Here is a 21,246-nt window from a genome sequence, read left to right on the forward strand (position 1 = left end):
TAATTTAACCGTGGGTTTGATTATACTTTAATGCATCAATTTAAATTGAAATGTAATAATATAATAATAATTTTTTTTAATTTAATTGTGGGTTTGATTAAACTTTAATGCATCGATTTAAATCGAAACGTAGTAATATCCTTTATTATGCTCATAGACATAAATGCGGAAACAGTTTTAATAAAATAATCTTTTAATACATATAGCAATCATTTTAATTGTCATTAGATTCCCACATATTCAAAAAAATAAAGATACCAAACTATCACATTCAGGAAGTCCTATTAAAGTTAATGACCAAAGGCTGATCAATGAATCGTCTTTGATTATTCGATCATCAGATTTTAATCCACCATTGAATGTCAAAGGATAAAAATGTATCACATAACAACTGAAAATGTCATAACGTATAGTATAAACTTATACTATCAGGCTTTATACATCATACCAAACAAACCCTAAGAGGATTATACAGCTAATGTGGCCAAGACGTTTATAGGTAATAAGTATAATTTCTCGTGTTGAGGAGTTACAATTTGGGGTTATGAACATTAAAAAATTATATATATTTATAACAATAATAATAATAATAATAATTATTATTACTATTATTATTAAAGAGTGATGGTTGGGTAACGTAAATAAATGGGTCATAAACCTTGCCGCATATACTCTTTGTCCCTTCCTTAGAAAGAGCTTCTTCTATTTACCGGAAAAAAGAAAGAAAGAAAGAAAGAGCTTCTTATTCTTGTTCGTTTCACACTCCTCGCCTTCTGCCATTCACTGCGCGCTGAAACCATGACTACTTCCTCATCTTCCTCTGGCAAGGTTAGCCCTACCTTCCTCAATTCCATCTTCCAATTTCATATCGATTTGTCTCTTCATTTTCAATCTTATCTCTGATTAACGTTGATGCATGTTTTTCAGAATCTCAGTAAGATTGCCTGCAATAGGCTCCAAAAAGAGCTCGTGGAGTGGCAGGTCAGTCCCCCCGCTGGTTTCAACCACAAGGTCACCGACAATCTCCAGAGGTATTCCTTCCGATTTCGATGCATTGGAAAATTTGAAATTTGTGCGATTCCCTGTTCTTTATTTCATATTTTATTTAATTTTAAGGTTTAGTTGTTGTATTACTTCTTTTTATTCTAATTGGTGAATTGGGGTTTTTTTTGTTGAACTCTTTTTTGTGGTGCTTAATGGGTCCTGGACCGTTTTCCTCTTTTCAAGTTCTGTTCTTTCGATTAGGTTTGTTTATGTTTTTGGTTATTGAAAGTATATTTTTATTTTTTTATTTGCAACTTTTCTCAAAGGTGGGTTATTGAAGTGACTGGAGCTCCTGGGACGCTGTATAGTAATGAGACCTACCAGCTTCAGGTGGATTTTCCAGACAATTACCCAATGGAAGCTCCGCAGGTTATTCATAATTTATACGTTATTCATAACTTATGTGAATTCACCATTTTGTAGCTAGATTTGTTCTGATTTCTGTTATGGAGGGTTTTTAACAGGTCATTTTTTTGCATCCTGCTCCATTGCATCCCCATATCTATAGCAACGGGCATATTTGTTTAGGTATGTCATTTGTTCATTGTCTTATGGTCTAATCTTTTTTATTTTATAAGATATTCCCTTTGGTTATAGGTGTTACTTTCTTTTTCTTTTCTTTTTTGGTGTATGTGTTAGTGCTCTTTTGTTTGTTTACAACTTTACATCAGCTTTTCTATATAGTCCATGCTTTCTGGCACTTATTTTGTTTGTTTTGGATGCTTTCTTTCTACCATCCATCCATATGTTGTTAATTGCTTCCATTTTTCCTTGCAAGTCATTATATTCAAATTTATTATTGCTTGTTAAGAATTTGTATGGAAGAGGATGGGAATGGGTTGTATGAGAATCAAGATCCAGTGATGGATTGGAAAATAAAATTTTACTCCTGAAATTGAAAATTGAAAATTGAAAATAGCTTATGTTTTAGAAGTTAATGAACCTTAGAAAATATATGGAACAAGAGAAAATTTAAGCAAATGACTTCAGTAATTGTGCAGATTTATGTCTTTAGTGTAATTTTCATTTTTTAATATGAAAGCATTGTGAATTTTAAGTGTGACTGAATAGTAGATAGGAAAATTCTGATGTGCATGAGGAGTAAGTAGAAGCTTGTGTTATGTGTTTCTCTTTATGTTTCTATGCTTGTATATCTTGTTTTGAATTTTTAAAATTTTATTTAAACCTTCATAATCATCTTTATCAGTGTCTCTGCTTCTGCACCGTCTAAATTTGGAGAACTTATGTATTCTCATAGCAACACACTCGACTTCCTAGATTTTATTATAAAATTGAATCTGTGCCACAGATTCAATTTCTGTGTCGCAAGTTAATTTTTGATTGACTTGTGTTTTAGTCTCAGAATACATAAGAATTTGTCCTGAATTTTTGCTTGTAGCTGCTTCTCTTGTTTTCTTTATTTCACCCTATCTATTCTAAGGGAAATTGAATTAGTGTTATTACCACAAAATATTTTCAGAAACTTTTTTTGAGTAAAGTTTTAGTAATTTTATATATGAATTTTATGGATGTTTGATTAATAGATACCTTGCATGGTTGGTCAGGATTCAGCTGAATGCTTAGGGGGTGTTTGGTAGGGGAGTTTGATTTGTTGCCTGGAAAAGTGCACACGGGATTCAAAGAAAGCTGCGTTTGATAGGAGTTCTGAAAATATTTGCCCAGGGTTCTAATTTGCATGGGAAAGTGTCATTGTGTGTAAAATTGAGAGCAAATCACCACTTGAGAATACAACCCAAAGGGTGCTATTCTGATTTACATGGGAAAGCTGCGTTTGCTTTTTTTTCAAATTTTTTTCCAGCTTTATAGAGTTTAAAAAAATTACTCTTTAGGCAAGGGTTACTTTCGTAATTTCACTCCATTTTCCCAGTAATATTTTATCTTCAACCAAATATAGACTCAAGAAACGTAAACCAAATTTTCCGGTAATATTTCGGCCTATCAAACAATTTTTTTTTTTACTTTTCCTGTAAACTCACTTTCCCACCATATTCCTAGTAATTGTGATTCCCAGATAATTTTTTTTTCTCCTCTACCAAACGCCCCCTTAATTATTCACTCTTTTGCTTGTTAGAAATGCTAGTTGATTATATTGAGAATTATCTTCTGGGAATTTTTCTTAATATTAAGTGAGATGAAGAGGGTAACAATCGAAAGTGCAAATGGAAGTTAGGAATGCATTGTTATTTCCTCTGTTCATTCAACCCGTTCTCATCTAGATGTTGATTTGAAGAATGAGTCAGTTTATATATATATATATATATATATATATATATATATATATATATATATATATATATATATATATTTTAATCTCCTCTTATTTATCATTGGGTTCATCTACCACCGACCCCAATTAGCTTGGGTTAAAGGTGCTGTTGATGTTGATGCCCGGGCTTAATACGTTGTTTAGAAAATAATTTTTTTATCCCTTCCTTGAAGGTTGAGTGTAGGAGAGGAAGTTAAGAAGCATTAACTTTTATCTCCCAACTATTTGATAATGTCTGTGTGAAGCATGTAAAATAGTTTACCTTGTCATAATAGATAACATTCTTGTTTGTTCATTTGATTTTGCAGTAAGAGTAGATCACTGAAATCTCATTGATTTTTTATCTATAATACTCACAGTCACATGTAGCCAACAATAAAATGTATGATTGATTTTGGTCTGCTTTTTGGTGGTGAGCTGACATTTGATATGCTTTATGAATTATGCAGATATACTATATGATTCGTGGTCCCCAGCCATGACAGTTAGTTCTATATGCATCAGCATTCTGTCGATGCTTTCAAGCTCAACTGTAAAGGTTTGAGTCTATTCCAGTTATTGCGTTTGCGTGTCTTTTTATTTTACATATGCTTCAGTTTTAGAGTTTCTATAGATGTGTGTGCGTGCGGTTTGGCACGTCAACTGCCCATGTTAGCTGTGTTATAATCCTGATATTTGAAGGACATATATATACATTTTTTGGGTCATATAGGACATATGTAATTTAAGATTATACTTGTGCTTTTAAGTGTGATCCAGCATCCAATAGGTTTCTATCTTGACTTAACTACTATAACTTTTTTTGTCTGCAGCAACGCCCTGCAGATAATGACCACTATGTAAAGAAATGCAGAAATGGCAGATCTCCCAAGGAGACAAGGTGGTGGTTCCATGATGATAAAGTATAATAACTGGTAATAAGTTCTCAAAAGTTAGTATAGAGGATTATCCTTTGAAAAGGAAAACTGAAGAAATGGGGAAAGGCATATTGAGAAATTCCTCCCTTTAAACGCCATAATAACTCTCCTGTAAATTGGAATTACCTGGTATTTGCAAAGGAAGAGGAAACAATGTGTCTTGATCAACTTTAACCAGCAAACAAGCTGAGAATATTGAGTTCACTCCTCATATTTGATAACTAGTCGTTTTCAATGCTTTTATTTCTCGTGGTTTTAAGTCTTATATATCTCCCAATGGACAATATGGACCACTAATTCCTAATTTCTGTAATGATTTGGTAAAAAACTCCTGCTTTTTTTAATCCTTTTTGGCACGGATGATGCGGGAGCATAGTCTTTACATGTTGACTATCATACTCTAGCCAATGCAACAAAGTTGGGCACCTTTGATTTTTGTTTTTTCCTTAGGCATCTGCTTCTTTTTAATATGGTATTTTCTTGCTGAGTATGAAGCATTGAGTTTTAGTTGGAATGGTGATTTCTTCTCCCTTTCACAAAGCAGGGAAAAGAAAAGGATATAGAGAAAAAAGAAAAAGAAAAAAGTAACCCTGAATATGGTCCAATTCAAGGGACTATTTCCTATTGTATATGAAGTCTCTATTTAAGTAAAGCTATTCTTATGAATCACAGGTTTTGATAATCTGAGTCTCATGCCGTATGTGGTAATGTTGTGGTGAACAGTGTTTGGAGAAAATTCTTGTGTCAGACATTGTTTACGTATGTTTTGCAGATTAAATTAATCAACCATTTACATATGTAAAATAATTATTGATACAATTACTTATGTAATTATTTAATATAATATGGTATATTGTATTTACAAAAAAAAAAAAAAAAATATGGTATATTGTTTTTTGATTGAATTTTAGCATACAGTCATGGCTGTAAAAGGCAATTGGGCCATTTTCCTCATAAGTGAAAAATATTACAAAGTGCACAAATGTAAGTATATGTACTCTTAGGTTAAATCAATGCTGCTCATTGCTGCTGAAAACAAACAGAATGAGTTCAATCCACCTGGAGTAAGGAGTACAGATAATATACATGAATGGTTTGACTAATGGACTTCTGATCCTGGAGTTTTGGAGGGACAAAAAACGATACTCCTAAGATTAATGGGGCATAATCATCATTAATTGTGTTATAATTTTGATCATACTCCTAAGATTAATGGGGCATAATCATCATTGATTGTGTTGTAATTTTGCTTGTTATCATTATTGATTAATTGACGGGGGCATTATCCCTTTTCATAGCCTACATCAAGTTATAAACTAACTTTGTTTGATTATATTTACATGAATAAGCTTTAGAGTAAAACTTCATTCCAAATAAAAGGTTTATGTTATTTACACGCTAGATTATTATACCATCTTTTACACTCGTTTTGTTTACGTGAACAAGTGAGAGATAAAGAGTGTGTTTGAATATATATTTTTCTTATTTTGTTAAAAAAATGTTTAAGAATGATGCGTTAAACATATGCAAATTTTGGCTAACTCAACCTTATTACAACTCCCAGTAATGTATTACTCGCGTAAGTCCATAACATACAAACCATTAAAAGAATTTATGTTGCAATGATACCGACACAAAACATCATATATAGCATGATATTTTGACATATTAATTTTAAAAAATATTAAATTTTGATATATTTGGACATATTTTAATATTAAATAATATTTTTAATTTATGTAGTATATATTATATTTAATATTCAATAATTAAACAAAAAAATGAAACTAAACTTATCATATCCATTAATTTTGCAAAGAAACATAAGTACCACAAATATTTATATTAAACTCAATAAAATGGTAATCATAATCCAACGTATCTAATAATTGAAACTAAAAACGCAATGCAATCTTTGAACTTTTTTTTTGAATCTCTGCAATGCCTATTGTCGAAGTGTCGGACATGACACGTATAATTTTTTGAAGTGTTTGTGCATCGTAAAAAGAATAGTCAACTAACTCATTATTAATTAAGGGAATTTATTGCTATAATCCCCTCCAAATGAACCTACCTATGACGCGTAATTCCCATGCAAACTCGACTCCTTTTCGTTAGGCAATAATCTTAGTTTAACGAGAGTTCGAAACTCCTTTAATACACTTGCTCTTTGCAACAAAGAATTTCCAAATTTGTCCCTAATCACGGTACCAACTCGGAATGAATAATCCTCGACAAAAAAACCACAACATCATATTAATTTTAAGAAAATTATCAGGTGGTGTCGTCCACTATTTGGCAACGTTCCTGTTCTGAATATGGCCGAGAGAAGAAATTAAAATTACGAATGTTTGACATTGTTTGGACATTTGATATAGAAACATCCTATTATTAGCAAGAAAAATAATAGATAGAAAGGTTGTCAAGTTGATATTCACTACATGTGCAACTTTTGCAAACAGGGTAACATAACAGAAAGATAATGAAAACCTTTGTTCCTATTTTTCCACCACTCATATTCATTCAGTCACATTAAAGCCTAATGCGTTTTGAGTCAACATCAATTTGAGGATAGATAGGCACCGTAGCTGAGGGATTGGAGAATATCTTTGGTACATCAGATACATCGAACTCGGTACATCTTTTTTCCAAATTTGAAAAAAAATTCATCACTTTTAAATTTTTTTTATTTCTAGCCACATTACAAAATTTTTCAAATTTGGGAAAAATATGTACCGAGTTTGGTACATCTGATGTACTAAAGATATTCTCGAGGGATTGATCTAGTTGTATCTTTTCAAGCCCAGCATGTGCAGCAATAGTCCAAAGTAGTTGAATCTGTATGCCAATCTGATAAACTCTAGCTTGAATTTACTCCAAGGAGGGTACCTTGGCTCAATTTCAATGGAAAGGTTTCCATGCATTACAGCTTTCTCATGGCTGAAAGTGTCAAATGAGTACTTCCCATGGTACCTTCCACAACCACTCTGGCCAACACCTCCAAATGGTAGCGTATCACATAAAAACTGCACATAGAATGACACTATTAATTAGACCATATTTCTCTTAAGTTATACTTTGCTAGATAAAAAAAGAAGGGGAAGAAAAAGAAGATAAAAAAGAAGTACTTGAATCAATGTGTCATTAAATGTGACACTTCCTGAGGAGGTTTCTGATAGAATCCTTCTCTTCAAAGTTTCATCTTTGGTGAAGGCATATATGGCAAGAGGTTTCGGCCTTGAGTTTATAAATTCAATACTTTCCTGAATTTTATTCGTCTGTAACGATGGCAAGTTAAAAGTTCAATGAGACAATGACATAATATATGTGATAATTGACGACATAAAATGGGATTGTTCATTCTCACTGTGATCACTGGAAGCAGTGGGCCAAAGATTTCTTCAGTCATTATCTGAGCGTCTAGTGGAGGATCTAACAAGATTGTTGGCTCAACGAACCTGAAAAGGTTGTTAAGAAATTGATGAATTAAACTAATTTGACTACTATCAATTCATCAATATACCTGCAGGCAGAAATCACATTCTAAACTTAACAGAACAACATAGATTAGAAGTAGCAGATATAGGAAGAGACTACTATTACAGGTTTTCTTCATCAACTGAACCACCATGAACAATGGAAGCCGCAACAAGAGGATCTTTAAGAAGATTGCATAATCTCTCAAAATGCTGCTTGTTTACTATTCTCGAAATGGCCTTTGACTCTACTGGGTTGTCACCATAAAATTTTCTGAGTATACTCTTCGATAGTTCTATCTAGAAGAAAACCAACCAACAACTTACTATTAGAAAATAAAACATTAGTGTAAATAGCAGCTTGTGATGTGTAATGAATACCAGAACAGATGAGAACTTCTGCTCAACAAGCACATAGTCTATTCCTATACATGCTTGTCCGCCGCAAGATCCCCACTTCGCTCCTACAATTCTTTTCACTGCAGTCTTAATGCTCACAAATGTACAGAAAAGAAAATTAAATTAGACCTTGAACTTTGAATATGGCAAGTATAATACAACTCATATGTAAACTACCTTCAAATCTGAATGATTGGAAAGGGAATCAAGTATGGCAGGGCATTTTCCACCCAGCTCTAGAGTAACAGGAGTTAAATTCTTTGCAGCAGCAGACATGACTATGTTTGCCACACGTGGACTTCCTGAAAAAAATGTCATACACCATGGAGATGTAATTCTAGAACCAGAGTTCAGTTTGGACTTGTTTTCATAGGATTATATTTCGTTTTGCACATCAATGAGATTATAAGCAAACCACCAAGTAAAAGGAAAAGATTCCTCGGTGTTGGAGTGTTCAAAGTGTGATGAAGTTCCATATTGGTTGGTAAAAGACTAAGTAAAGTTCATATAAATGAGAGGACCCATGAACTCAATCTTTAATATTTTGGGTTGAGACATAGTGTCAGACCTATTTGTTAGAGTTATTGTAGCGTAGCGTTGACCCGTCTAACACTCTCACTAATCAAATTAAATTTACATATGTATATATATCCCAATTTAGTGAAATGAAGTTGCCTGTTACTGAAAATAATACCAGTGAAGAATATTTTGTCCCATTTCTGTAGCAGTAGTTGTCCACATACATCTGCTCCACCCTCGATCACCTTGATGGCATTAGAGTCCAAGTAGCGAGGAATTGTATTGGCAAGAAAAGAAGAGCATGCTGGAGCTTGCTCTGAAGGTTTTATCACTACAACATTTCCAGCAGATATTGCCCCAATTAATGGATCCAATGCCACCACTGCATACAGTAACTACATTAACTTTTTCGCTATTAATTTTTAAACACCAAAGTATGACAATAATTGAAGCATTCTTGAGCTTATATTAAGTATGCTCCTGGTGTTACACAGATAGTACCTTAATTTTTTACCATTGATAATTTCATAAATGCAGAAAGGCTTACCACTCTTTGTACTATTCCCTTAAATAATACTAAATATTATCTGTCAAGATTTTGTAATAAAAATGAAGAGATGTACATGAAAAAGTCTTTAGCAAATGTATCTGCATTATATGAAGAGTATAGAAACTAATTCATGAATAATTCCAAAACCTAACAGTAACAAGTGTATATCAACAAGATAGGTTGGCTAGGAAATTATTAGACTCACTGATTGGGAAATTCCAAGAAGAAAATATGAGAACCACACCAAGTGGTTCTGACAACAGTTCTCCTTTAGCTGGGAAGAAAAGCAAAGGTACATTACACTGCAAAAATAGCCGCAACACAATAAAAAAAGTTAATAGATGACACAAGTCCTAACCAGAATTGTCAGGAAGAAGCAGCTGAAACAAGAACAATGATCAATGAATCATTATGCAATATAGTCAAAATGAAAGGATGTGAATACATGAATAGAGTAATGGAACACAATCAACCATTTCAAAAATATATAGGGAAAACTTCATAAACCCCCTTGGGGTTTGCTTCTAAATCATTTACCCCCCCTAAAGTATTTTTTTATCATTTACCCCTTGCTTTGATTCATAATCAATTACCCCCCTCCTCTTGTTTTTCATCCAAATTTAAACTAACATTGTTAAAGTTTAAACAAAATTCAAAAACTGTTAAAAATTAAAAAAAAAAAAAAAGTCAAAATCTATGCATGTTAAGGAACGACATGTTGTTTCTAAAAAAAAAAAAAAAAACCCAGATACCAACTGTTGTTCTTGTTCAATCTAATTTACTTTGTGTAATGCTGCCTCATTTGAACAATATAGTGTTTCTTCTATTGGGATGATTGCTTTAATCCTGGTTCTTTGTTGCCTTCCCTTTCCTTAATAAAAGGGTGAAGCTTATATTTAGAGATTATTTGCAGATAACTTTTGCCATGTGACAATTATTATCTAATGCAGAAACAAAGTTGGACTAAGCAGTGTTTTTTGTTTTCTGGTTCTCTAGAGCAAACTTCATTGCTGGTATTAAGTTTATAAAGACCTGAAGTTTGCAGACATTTTCCTACTCTCTGTTAAATCTTGTCATATAATTAATTGTTCTGTATGATGAACTTTCTAGCCTCTTCAGTTGAGAAAAGCTATTAGAAATTTCATTTCATAATTATTGTTGTGACTTGGGAGTAGATTGACTTTGATTTTCATATTTCTTTGTTTCATATTGAGTTGTATGAGTATATGACTATGTTCTCTTCTCAGCAAAGTTTTTGGCTACTTTTTTCAGGAAGGAGGTTTTGATTTAGATATGACATATATCACAGAAAACATCATTGCAATGGGGTTCCCTGCTGGCGACATGAGCTTTGGGTTTTTTGGTTATGTCGAAGTAAGTGAATTTTGTATGCAGTTTGTTTTGGTTGCTGTTTTCATCTTAAACACCTACCTGTATTCCGACTATCTACATATGCAATGTAGGGATTTTACAGAAATCATATGGAAGAAGTGATTAAGTTTTTCGAGACTCACCATAAGAATTGATTCATAATCAAATTTAATAATTTTTTTTTTTTGTTTTTTTTGAAAAAATGGATTATTAAATGAATATTCTTTTTGATACAAAATTCAAAATTAGTGAATACAGAATAGAATTACATAATTGATCAAAACTAAAATTTATTTCTTTTTACGAGCTTAATATGTTGCGTAGTAAGCGACGAAATGCTTCGGGGAGTTGAAAATAAACGTAGATCCGGGAATTTCCGAATAGGTGACACATACTTAGGGGGTAACCTGCATAGATTTTGGCTTTTTTTATTTTATTTTTAATTGTTTTTGAATTTTGTTTAAACTTTAACACCATTAGTTAAATGGAGAAGGATATTGTAACAACAAAGTTGTTTTACCACCATATTACTACCAATCAATCTCACCGTTAGATCGATTATGTTGATCCAACGGTTATATTTATTTTCATCTTTGTATGGTTATGATTCTCCATATTTAAAGTAAAAGAATTAAATTTGTGAAAACATGACCATACAAAGATGGAAATAAATATAACCGTTGGATCAACATAATCAATCTAACGGTGAGATTGATTGGTAGTAACACAACTTAGTTGTTATAATATCATTCCCCTAGTTAAATTTGGATGGAAAAGAAGTAGAGGGGGTAATTGATTATGAATGTAGATGATAAAATAATACTTTATGTTATAAAAAAAAAAATAATACTTTAGGAGTAAAATGATTTAGAAACAAACCCCTGGGGTTTATGAAATTTTCCCAAATATATATAAAGCTCACACTACTTTATGCACCGTTACATTTACTTCCGGATCGAGTTTCCATACAAAATTCCACACCTCAATGCTATCTTGAATTCACATATTAAGCAATTTCTGACCTTATGATGATAAGAGCTGAAATTCAGATTATATGTTATTTTCAAGCTAAGCACAAAAAAATAAGAATAATAGTTAAAATGTAGGAAAGGGTATTTTTTTATTTTTAAAGGAATTAAAAGAACCTGCCTTTTTTGGTGCCATCCATTTTTCAACGCTGCTCAAAGCGTTGTTGGCTGATTTTTCTACCCCTCCAATCTACAAAAAAAAGTAATCAAGCAGTCAAGGACTCAGTAATACAATTTGAAGGGGATAATATATATATATATATATATATATATATATATATATATATATATATAGGGAAAGGCTTTCTCTTGTCAATGGAGATAAATTATCTCCGATAAATCTAAAATGATATTGTTTTAGGACGGAAATCAAAGTATTTTTATAATTTTAATTTATTACAGATTATTTTATCCTTTATAATTATAATTTTTTAATTTTATAATCCAAAACGGTATTATTTTGAATTTACTAGAAATAACTTTATTTCTAGTGAAAGACTGAATGAAATACTTTTCCCGTATGTTTGTGTGGTGTGTGTGTCAGTGTGTATGTGTATATAAAGAAAAAAGAAATTTTGGTTTACCAAAAAAAGAAGAAAAATGATATATATAAAGAAAAAGGATTAGTAATAGTACAACAATAGCCATTATATATATATATATATATATAAAATTTATATGCTGGAAAGTATATATGGGATAAATCAGCTTGAAACTGTGTTTCTAAAATAAGAAAGAAATTGGTGCATTTTAATGATAACCTCGTCACGGTAAGCTTCAACAGGGTGCTTCCCAAGATCTTGGTGGAGAGCCTTAAACATAGCATCTTCATTGTGATGAAGAAGGTCAAGGAGAGCTTTGAGCTGGTTTTTCCTCCATGTCACACTTTTGGTTTTTCCAGTTTTGAAGTATTGCCTCAACTCTCTCACTGTCTCTTCTATTCCCACACCGTTTTCCATGGCAACTGAGAGATACCTTAGTCTGCCAGCAAAACTCTATAATAAAGATTTTTTAGTTTCCCCAACACTATAGTCCCGTGTATTGTGGATATGAATCTTTATTATGAGGGGGTCTCATAAATGCCATGTTGGTTGGAATCACCTAAAAGGCTTAAATTGACTTAAGATTTTGTTTTAATTGTGTCGATATATACTCCATAAAGTTTGTTTGGCAATTATTTTAATTTAGAAATTATATAAAAACTAAAATTAAAAATAAGTTCTTCAATAATTAATTTACTTTAAATAAATCTGAGATGTTTGATTCATAAAATATTTTGAGTTATCTTTGACTGAATACGAGGTCATCGCTAAAATTAATGAAAGATGATGTTGTCACAATAGATAGATTGTTGTTGATTAGAGCAATGAATGAAGTGAAAAATTAGGCTACGAAATAAAGAAAAAGGTTTTCCACATAATTGATAAAAATAGAAAAATAAAAACTAAAAAAGTCCATAAGCTTCTACAATAAAGAAAATATCTTTTTTTCTGTTTTATAAAAAAAAATTCCATTTTAAGGAGTGTTTAGCTCAGTTCTCATATTTCATGAAAGAGAGGTATGGAAAATAAGAATTGATCTTCTCATATATTAATTAACATAACAATATCAAGTGAGAAGATTTTAATTATTCATAAGTAAATTAATGGTAATGAGAAATGAAAAAAAATATTAATACGTGAAGTAACAAAATTATAATCATTGATTTATTTATAAATAATTAAAATTCTCTCACGTAACAACATCATATTACTAATAGATCAAAGGATATAACCACATATTTACAAAAAAAAAAAGATATAACCACATGAAACTTATCCAGTTTACGTATACAAACAACTAAAATATGCTGTTGTTCACCAAAAAAAAAGAAAAAAGAAAAAAGAAAAAAAAAACTAAAATATGCTGTCAATAGCAGTGTTAAGAAAACCGGCCCCCGGTCGGACCGGTTGGCCCATAAACCAACCCATCAACCGGTATTGGAAAAAATAATTCCAAAGTTGCAGCCACGAGAATTCAAACTTGAGTCTCTTAAATAAGCCAAACAACAACTTACTACTAGGCTGAGTTTGTTTGTTGGTTAATATGCACTATTTATATATATATATATATATATATATCATATCATTTAATAGAATTATTTAAAAATTGCATCAATCCTTGTTGTGAAGATATAAATTGTAGTATTTACCACTAAGTTACATTTGGTTCTTAGAACACCTGCACATTTTAAAATATTTATTATATAATTAAGTATAAAAAATAAATTTATATACATATATAATTCATATGATTGAACTAGTGATCCACTGACTCAATATCTGACCGAATCAATCACCAATTCGAGTTTAATAACATTGCTCCATTTGCATTAAATTCTTTCTGCTTTAGTTAGAAGGAAATTAGGAACCGATACCCACTGGCCTAGTAATGCTGGGCCCAGGCAAACTACCCAGTTGTCTGGATAAAGAGCGTAAGTTCGTTTATTTAATTTTTAAATAAATATTTTTTTTAAAAATTTCTCAACTACCGGCTGCTGCAATAACTATCTCATTCGAAATTTAAACCAATCCTTATCACTTCTATGGAGAAAGTTTGACTAAACTTTTTTTTAGAAATCAATAGGTGTTCAAAGTCTTAATAGATTTGACTAATTTAATTTTGAATTTAAAATTTAAATTTAATATCTCTCATATTATAAGAAATATACTTATTTCTTGTACAATATAAAAATATGTGGGATCTATATATTTTTTTTCTTTTCACATTGCTATACATGAATTTCATGTATTTTTATATGTATATAAAGAATAATTTTATTGCCTCTAACACAAGAAATATCGCACCCTTAAATTTCTATACCCTTTTCAAAAATTGCAACTCTCAAATCATATCAAGCAATTCACTTATTTCTACATTAATTTTTTTTATGGGAGAAGACTTTTGGTCTTTTAAAGCACCAATTTTTCAGTGGTCTACACTAATAAAAATGTGACAATTACTCAAGAGAGAAGAGAGAGAAAAGAGTAAAAAAAAAAAATTATACAAGTGTCACTAATTTAATGGAAGAACCATATGGAATAGGACCAGTGAATTTTTTTTCTTTGATGGTATATTGACGCCTTTTCTCTTTTGGGAAATCTATGATACCCCTAATGGGTGTTTGGTAAGAGTTTTTAATATGGATAGCTAGGCAACTTTTATTGGGATTTCTATTTAACCATGTTTGGTGCAAGTGTTTAACAAATTTTACCGTCAAAATTGTTTCCCCATCCATTGCAATTCATTTGCAAAATAGATAGAAAACACTTTTTTGAAAAACCACATGAAACAGTGGTTTTTGAGATTTAGCTCGGCAACTAAAAAGAGCTCAATTTGCAATGACAAAAATGCCCTATAGTTGGGTCTCTTTTCTCTTTCTTTCATATAAATACCAAATAAGCAAAGGGGTGTTGTGGTAATTGAATCCTATTTTCCTACTAATATTTCACTTTCAACTAAACATAATTTTTTTTTAATCAAACAACTTTTTTTTACATTTTCCTATCAAACTCACTTTTCAACCATTTCCCTATCAATTACATTTTCTTAGTATTCAAAAAATTTCTCCTCAATCAAACGCTCCCTAAAAGGTTTTGTATTTTGTAAGTGACCTAGAAAAATAATAGTTAATTCAGTTAAATAAATGATTAACCGTATCATTTCTGTAAGTGGTTTAATTAATTGAATAAATTGTTGATAAAATTGTAATTAATACTATGTAAATAATCTAGTGATGCACTTCTTTAAAAAGATTTAATGTTTATTTAAGAATTTAGATACAAGTTGTTGTAATTATTTACTAATTAATTTATATATGACATCCAAACACATTTAAAATTCAATCCTTACTAAAACTTATAATAAATAATGAACTAATAGACAACAAAACAATAAGAAAATATATGCTTTTCAACGCCGTCTATATTTTATTATAATAATTTAATCCGACAACGAGTTAATAATCCAAGTTATCCTGCCTATGGTGGAATAGTGTGAACCTTTTTTTTCCGCATAATTAAGAAAAATAAATTACACTTTTTGGTAGTATGTTTAGAGAGTTTAATTGCTTTGTTTTTTTACTTTCTTATATGAAATTGTATGGAAGGCTAAGTCCACAAAGGCGCATTTCATTTCGTTCAATCCACTGCTCTAGATTCGTTTAATTGGAATCACCAACTATGATATGTCAACATTAGGGGTGCTAAACAAGTCAGCGGTCTTTGGCTCGGCTCGTGAAATCTGAGCTTACATGACTAAAATTGATTGTTGGAACCAGGCTTGAACTTGTATAAAAGCTCGTTTAATAAAAAAGCCTCAGGCTCCATTTCAAAAGCTCGGCCTTAAAGTCTCTCAGGCTGGCCTAATATATTAAGTTTTATTTTTATTTTATATTTTTTATACTACTTGTGATAGCTCTTTCTCCTCAATCCATTTCATCCCATTTTATTAATTAAACAGACTTTTTGAATAATTTTATTTTATATTATGTTGTTTGGATATACATTAAATTTATGAATATTTATGGAATTACTAGTGTTGTTGATTGTATATTTTGTTTAGATAAATTTTTGTCGTCTTATTTTTTTTTTTTTTTTTGATAACACGTCTTATTTTTTTTAAACAGGCTAAACTAGACTTTTATTTTTTGTAAATAAGACAGACCACAGGCTGAAATTATATTCATAACAGGTAACATGCTTGGTTAGGCTGACACATTTAAACACAGGCTTAGTCTTTTAAGACCAAAGCTCAGCTCGGCCCGTTAACACCCCTAGTTAACATAATCAATTACTATTATTAGGAAAAGAGCATTATGTTTCTACAGTTAATGCAAAAAATAAGTCTATGCTATAGAGATAAAATTTTAAACCCACTAATTTTTTAAAATAAAAAAGCACTAACTGTTGATGTGAGAGTAATTGCCGAAATTATTTCTGCAAGTTGATGCAAAAATATTTTTCTCATAGAAAAAATATATATTTCATTCTATAAAGGACAGTCCTTTATCAACTTTTTTGAATTCGTATCATTGAGCCCCTTATAGTGTGCTTTGAAGTTATTTTAATGCTAAATTTTCCCTTAATTAGTTCAAATCCAAATTTATGGGAGGTAAGTTATAAATAAATAAACTTTAAAAGTGATATTAGAATATGACGTTGGATAAATGTAAATAATGAATTTTATTACTTGTATTCCAAATGTACATACAGCATCCCTTTTTATATCAACAACAAAAAAGGTAAAAAAGAATATCAAAAAGCACGAAACGTGGATAATGCTCACAACAGAAAGCCAATATAGGCTGCAACAAAATGACTGACTACAAAAAGATATAAAATGAACACGCCGGCCTATAAGGGCCTACAACTCAACCTACATCAGGTCAGATTTGACCTAATATATTTCATAAAGTAGGTTGGGTTTGGGCCTTGAAAAAATTTGTTTAATAAATATACTATAGACCCACTTTCACAAGGCTTAGCCTATAAGCCTACAGGCCGGCCTATCTTGTACTATTTATTTTAAATAAAATAGAATAAGTATGCCTTGAAGAAAAAATAAAAGATATAAATTTAATCAATTATAATTATTTATAACTTAATATACTCGATTATTATTTAATATAAATCTGGCTTTATTTCTTATGTAGGAGGAACCAACATCTACGCATGTTAGATTTTGTATATGAAAATATTAAAATATTTTTGGGGGAGGATATACTTACTACAAGCATCATGATGTGTTTGTTGGATTCATGTAGTTATTTTAATTTACATAGTGTGGATTTGTTTGTTGGATCTCATGAAATATATGTTATTTAGCTTAAGCATTTTGCTTTTGAAAGTGACTTAAATGCAGATTGTGATGAGTTTTGTTGTGATTCATGATTATGTTTGGACGTTGAAATTGTGATTTTTGGTTTAGCAACAAAATTTAAGTATTTTGTGATGTTGATTCATGGTCCTGCTTGGAAGTTAAAAATTAACAGGCTAACGGGCTAGGCCAGGCATTTTGTTTTTTTATAAACGGGTCAAGCCAGGCTAACAGTTAGACTCGTACTAGACTAGGGCCAGACCAAATTGAAATTTTTTGGGCATAAGTTTGGGCTTTTCGAGGCAAAGCTTGGCCCAGCCCAGCCCCACTTTCACCCCTAGTGGATATTATGCACTTTCATCTTGGAAAGCAGTGAGGAAATTTGGGCAGGATGAAGAGCTTTAGTAAGGATGTCAGCCAACTGATAACCAGAAGCAATGGGAAAAGTCTGAAGACAGCCTTTGACAATTTATTCTCGAATCAAGTGGCAATCAATTTTGATGTGCTTAGTTCTCTCATAAAAACAAGATAGGCAGCGATATGGAGAGCAACAGTGTTATCACAAAATAAGTTAGCAGCAAGATGACGAATGTTGAATAAGCTCATAAGTCATATTTTCCATGGAACGATATTCGACTTCAGCTGAAGACCTGGAGACAGTGGATTGCTTCTTGGATTTTCAACCAATGAGAGAATTTCCTATGAAAACACAAAAACTAGATATGGATTTGCGAGTATCAAGACATGAGGACCAATCTGAATCAGAAAAAACATATAACTGAATACTGGAAGATGAGGAAAATAATAAACCTTGACTAGTAGTGTCTTTTAAGTAGGCCAGAACTTTGTGAACAACATGAAGGTGAGGAACTATGAGAGCAGGCATAAACTGACTAAGATGATTAATAGCAAAAAAAATATCAGGCCTAGTGACGGTTAAGTAAAGTAAGCGACTAATTAGCCTTCTATGCTTAGTTGCATAAGGAAGAAAATCACCTGCAATAGAAAAGAGCTTAAGATTCGGTTCCATAGGTGTATATTTGGGCTTGCTGCCAAGATAACCAGCATCGTATAAAATTTACATAATGTAGTGGCTCTGACAGATGGATATCCCAATAGATGAACGAGCCACTTCAATACCCAAGAAGTACTTCAAGGCACCCAGATTTTTTAACTTGAACTTGTTGTCTATAAGGGAGGTGAAGTGGTGAACCTAATTAATATTATTAGAAGCCACGAGTATGTCATCAACATACCTTAAAATAGCTATAAAAGAATCACTAAGAATGAGGAAGAGAATGAGAATGAGAAAAACCAAAAGAGGAAAGAGTTGAAGAGAACTTGCCAAACCATTGGCAGGAGGCCCATTTAGCATTCAGTGGAAAACACCCCATCTGTTTAGGATAACAAGGTAAAAAACCATGTAAACTCTTCAGAAAGATCTCCATGTTAAAAAGAATTATTGATATCTAATTGAATTAAATGCAAATTATGAACCGCAACAAGGGCAAGCAGCAGGTGCATTGTTGTTATTTTGGCAATAGGAAAAAAGTCTCCTTGAAATCCAAGCCTTCTGACGCTGGCGCTCTTCTTGTAGAACCAGAGAGAAAACACGGGTAAAGAAGGTAGAGGCTCTACCATAAGAAGAATCTGAGCACGAATGGAGGAAAAATATTCATTCAAGCCCATTAAAAACTGCATAGCATAATTGTGTTGCTCGGAGGCAGAGATAGCTTGAAGGCCACCACAAGTGTAGGAAACAATGGAAAAATAATCCTGGAGTTCATCCCAAAGAATCTTTAACTTGGTATAATAGGTATTCATATCAAGAGCCCGTTGATGTAGCAATGAGATTTGCTGCTTGAGTTGAAAAATCTGTGTACCATTTGCTTGATGAAAGCGAGTGTGAAAGTCATCTCATAAATCATAGGCAATGGAGAAGTATGTAAGACTATTAGCAATCTCCTTAGAAATAGAATTGAGGAGCCAGGAGATCACCATAGAGTTGTAGCGAGTCCAAGCAGCGAACAACAGATCAGAGGAATCAGGGTGAGTGAGACTACCATTAATGAAACACGCCTTGTTCTTAGATATGAGGGAAATGAGCATGGCCCTACTCCAGGAATTGAAATTGGGGCCAATGAGGGAATGGCTAACAAGAATGAGACCGGCATGATCGCCATTTTGAAGATAAAAAGGATTGCCAGAATCATCCATAAGAGAAGAAAGGGAACCGATGTGAGAAGCGGAGGAATACGATGAAGAGGGATTAGTGTTTTTATTCCCTCAAGTCGTGGAGGGAAGAAATAAGGTCGAAGAATTTCATCTGATACCATATTAGAACATGACGTTGGATAAATGTAAAGAATGAATTTTATTACTTGTACTCTAAATGTAAAGAGAGCATTTATTGTTATATCAACAACTGAAAAGGAAAAAAGAATAACAGAAAGCATGAAACATGGATAGTGTTCTCAATAGAAATAGTTTTTCTCTCAATCCTTGTGTTCGGTCTTTCTTTATGTTTAGCCAATGGGGTACTGCTTCAGCATTACTTAGTAATCAGAGCTCTAGTAGTCATATAAATTGCTGAACAAAACAACGGTGGGAGGGTTCAGGATCATAGACGGCGAGGTCGAGGCAGTGGTGGTAAAGAACATGGTAACTGTAATGCCCGACCGCTTCAAGAATCAATGACTATCCCCACATACTAACACAAGACTTTTCAGTGTGCTTTTTCCTTACTCGCACACTTCCCGGGAAAACTTCCCAGGAGGTCACCCATCCCAGAATTGCTCTAAGTCAAGCACGCTTAACTGTGAAGTTCTTCCGATCTGGGCTACCGAAAAGCAGATGCATCTTGTTAGCATAGATAGTACCAATTAATTCTTATAAGCTATCCCAAACTGTGCAGTCTTATACCTGCACAGCCTTTGGAAACCCTTTCTTTCGGGTATCGATTCGATTCATTCATGCATGTAACCCCCCGCTAGAAGCCTATCAGGAGCCGCTCCTTGTCCGTGCCTCTTTGCACCGGCGATCACTCCCCGCCTTCGTCAGCGCTCAGGATGTTACATGCCCACCAGCTTCCGCCTGGTTCGTCCTCGAACCACACATACTAGATTAGAGGCCCTGCTCTGATACCACTTGTAACGCCCGACCGCTTCAAGAATCAATGACTATCCCAACATACTAACACGAGACTTTTCAGTGTGCTTTTTCCTCACTCGCACACTTCTCGGGAAAACTTCCCAGGAGGTCACCCATCCCAGAATTGCTCCAAGTCAAGCAAGCTTAACTGTGGAGTTCTTCCGATCCGGACTACCGAAAAGCAGATACATCTTGTTAGCATAGGTAGTACCAATTAATTCTTATAAGCTATCCCAAACTGTGCAGTCTTATACCTGCACAGCCTTTGGAATTCCTCTCTTTTGGGTGTCGATTCGATTCATTCATGCATGTAACCCCCCGCTGGAAGCCTGTTAGGAGCCGCTCCTTGTCCGTGCCTCTTTGCACCGGCAATCACTCCCCGCCCTCGTCAGCGCTCGGGATGTTACAGTAACAACCCTAACAACGATGACGAGCAACCACATATTGACGTGAGAAATACTGCGTTGGAGAAAAAAGATAGGCGAATTCAAGAGCTCAAACAAATGTTTTCCCTAACGCAGTTGAACGAGTCAAATAAAGGAAAGAAGTCTGAAAGATCGTCTCATGAGGAAGAAAAGAACGAAAACCTATTTTGGAACTAGGAGCGACAAGAACGAAGGCGACTTGCCAATTAATCTTTTTTTTTTAC

General features: G+C 32.7%; 1 protein-coding gene and 1 pseudogene across 1 annotated transcript; one reads left to right on the top strand and one right to left on the bottom strand.

The window, feature by feature from the left end:
- Nucleotides 1-672: 672 nt before the first annotated feature.
- On the top strand, nucleotides 673-4,694 carry LOC133301614 (probable ubiquitin-conjugating enzyme E2 16; annotated as a pseudogene).
- A 1,978-nt stretch (nucleotides 4,695-6,672) lies between these two features.
- Nucleotides 6,673-12,581, bottom strand: LOC133301619 (aldehyde dehydrogenase family 3 member F1). Its single transcript, XM_061501264.1, has 10 exons — nucleotides 12,353-12,581; nucleotides 11,713-11,781; nucleotides 9,398-9,494; nucleotides 8,818-9,024; nucleotides 8,301-8,425; nucleotides 8,106-8,210; nucleotides 7,852-8,024; nucleotides 7,616-7,706; nucleotides 7,377-7,526; nucleotides 6,673-7,274 (listed from the first exon to the last, which is right to left on the bottom strand). Exons 1-10 carry the CDS (start codon nucleotides 12,548-12,550, stop codon nucleotides 7,032-7,034), a joined length of 1,458 nt encoding a protein of 485 aa, XP_061357248.1. The 5' UTR covers nucleotides 12,551-12,581; the 3' UTR covers nucleotides 6,673-7,031.
- Between the last annotated feature and the right edge of the window lie 8,665 nt (nucleotides 12,582-21,246).

The sequence above is a fragment of the Gastrolobium bilobum genome, unplaced genomic scaffold (assembly GCF_033153095.1).
Source record: "Gastrolobium bilobum isolate Gb01-03AN ecotype WA unplaced genomic scaffold, APGP_CSIRO_Gbil_v1 utg4620, whole genome shotgun sequence".
NCBI classification, from domain to species: Eukaryota; Viridiplantae; Streptophyta; class Magnoliopsida; order Fabales; family Fabaceae; genus Gastrolobium; species Gastrolobium bilobum.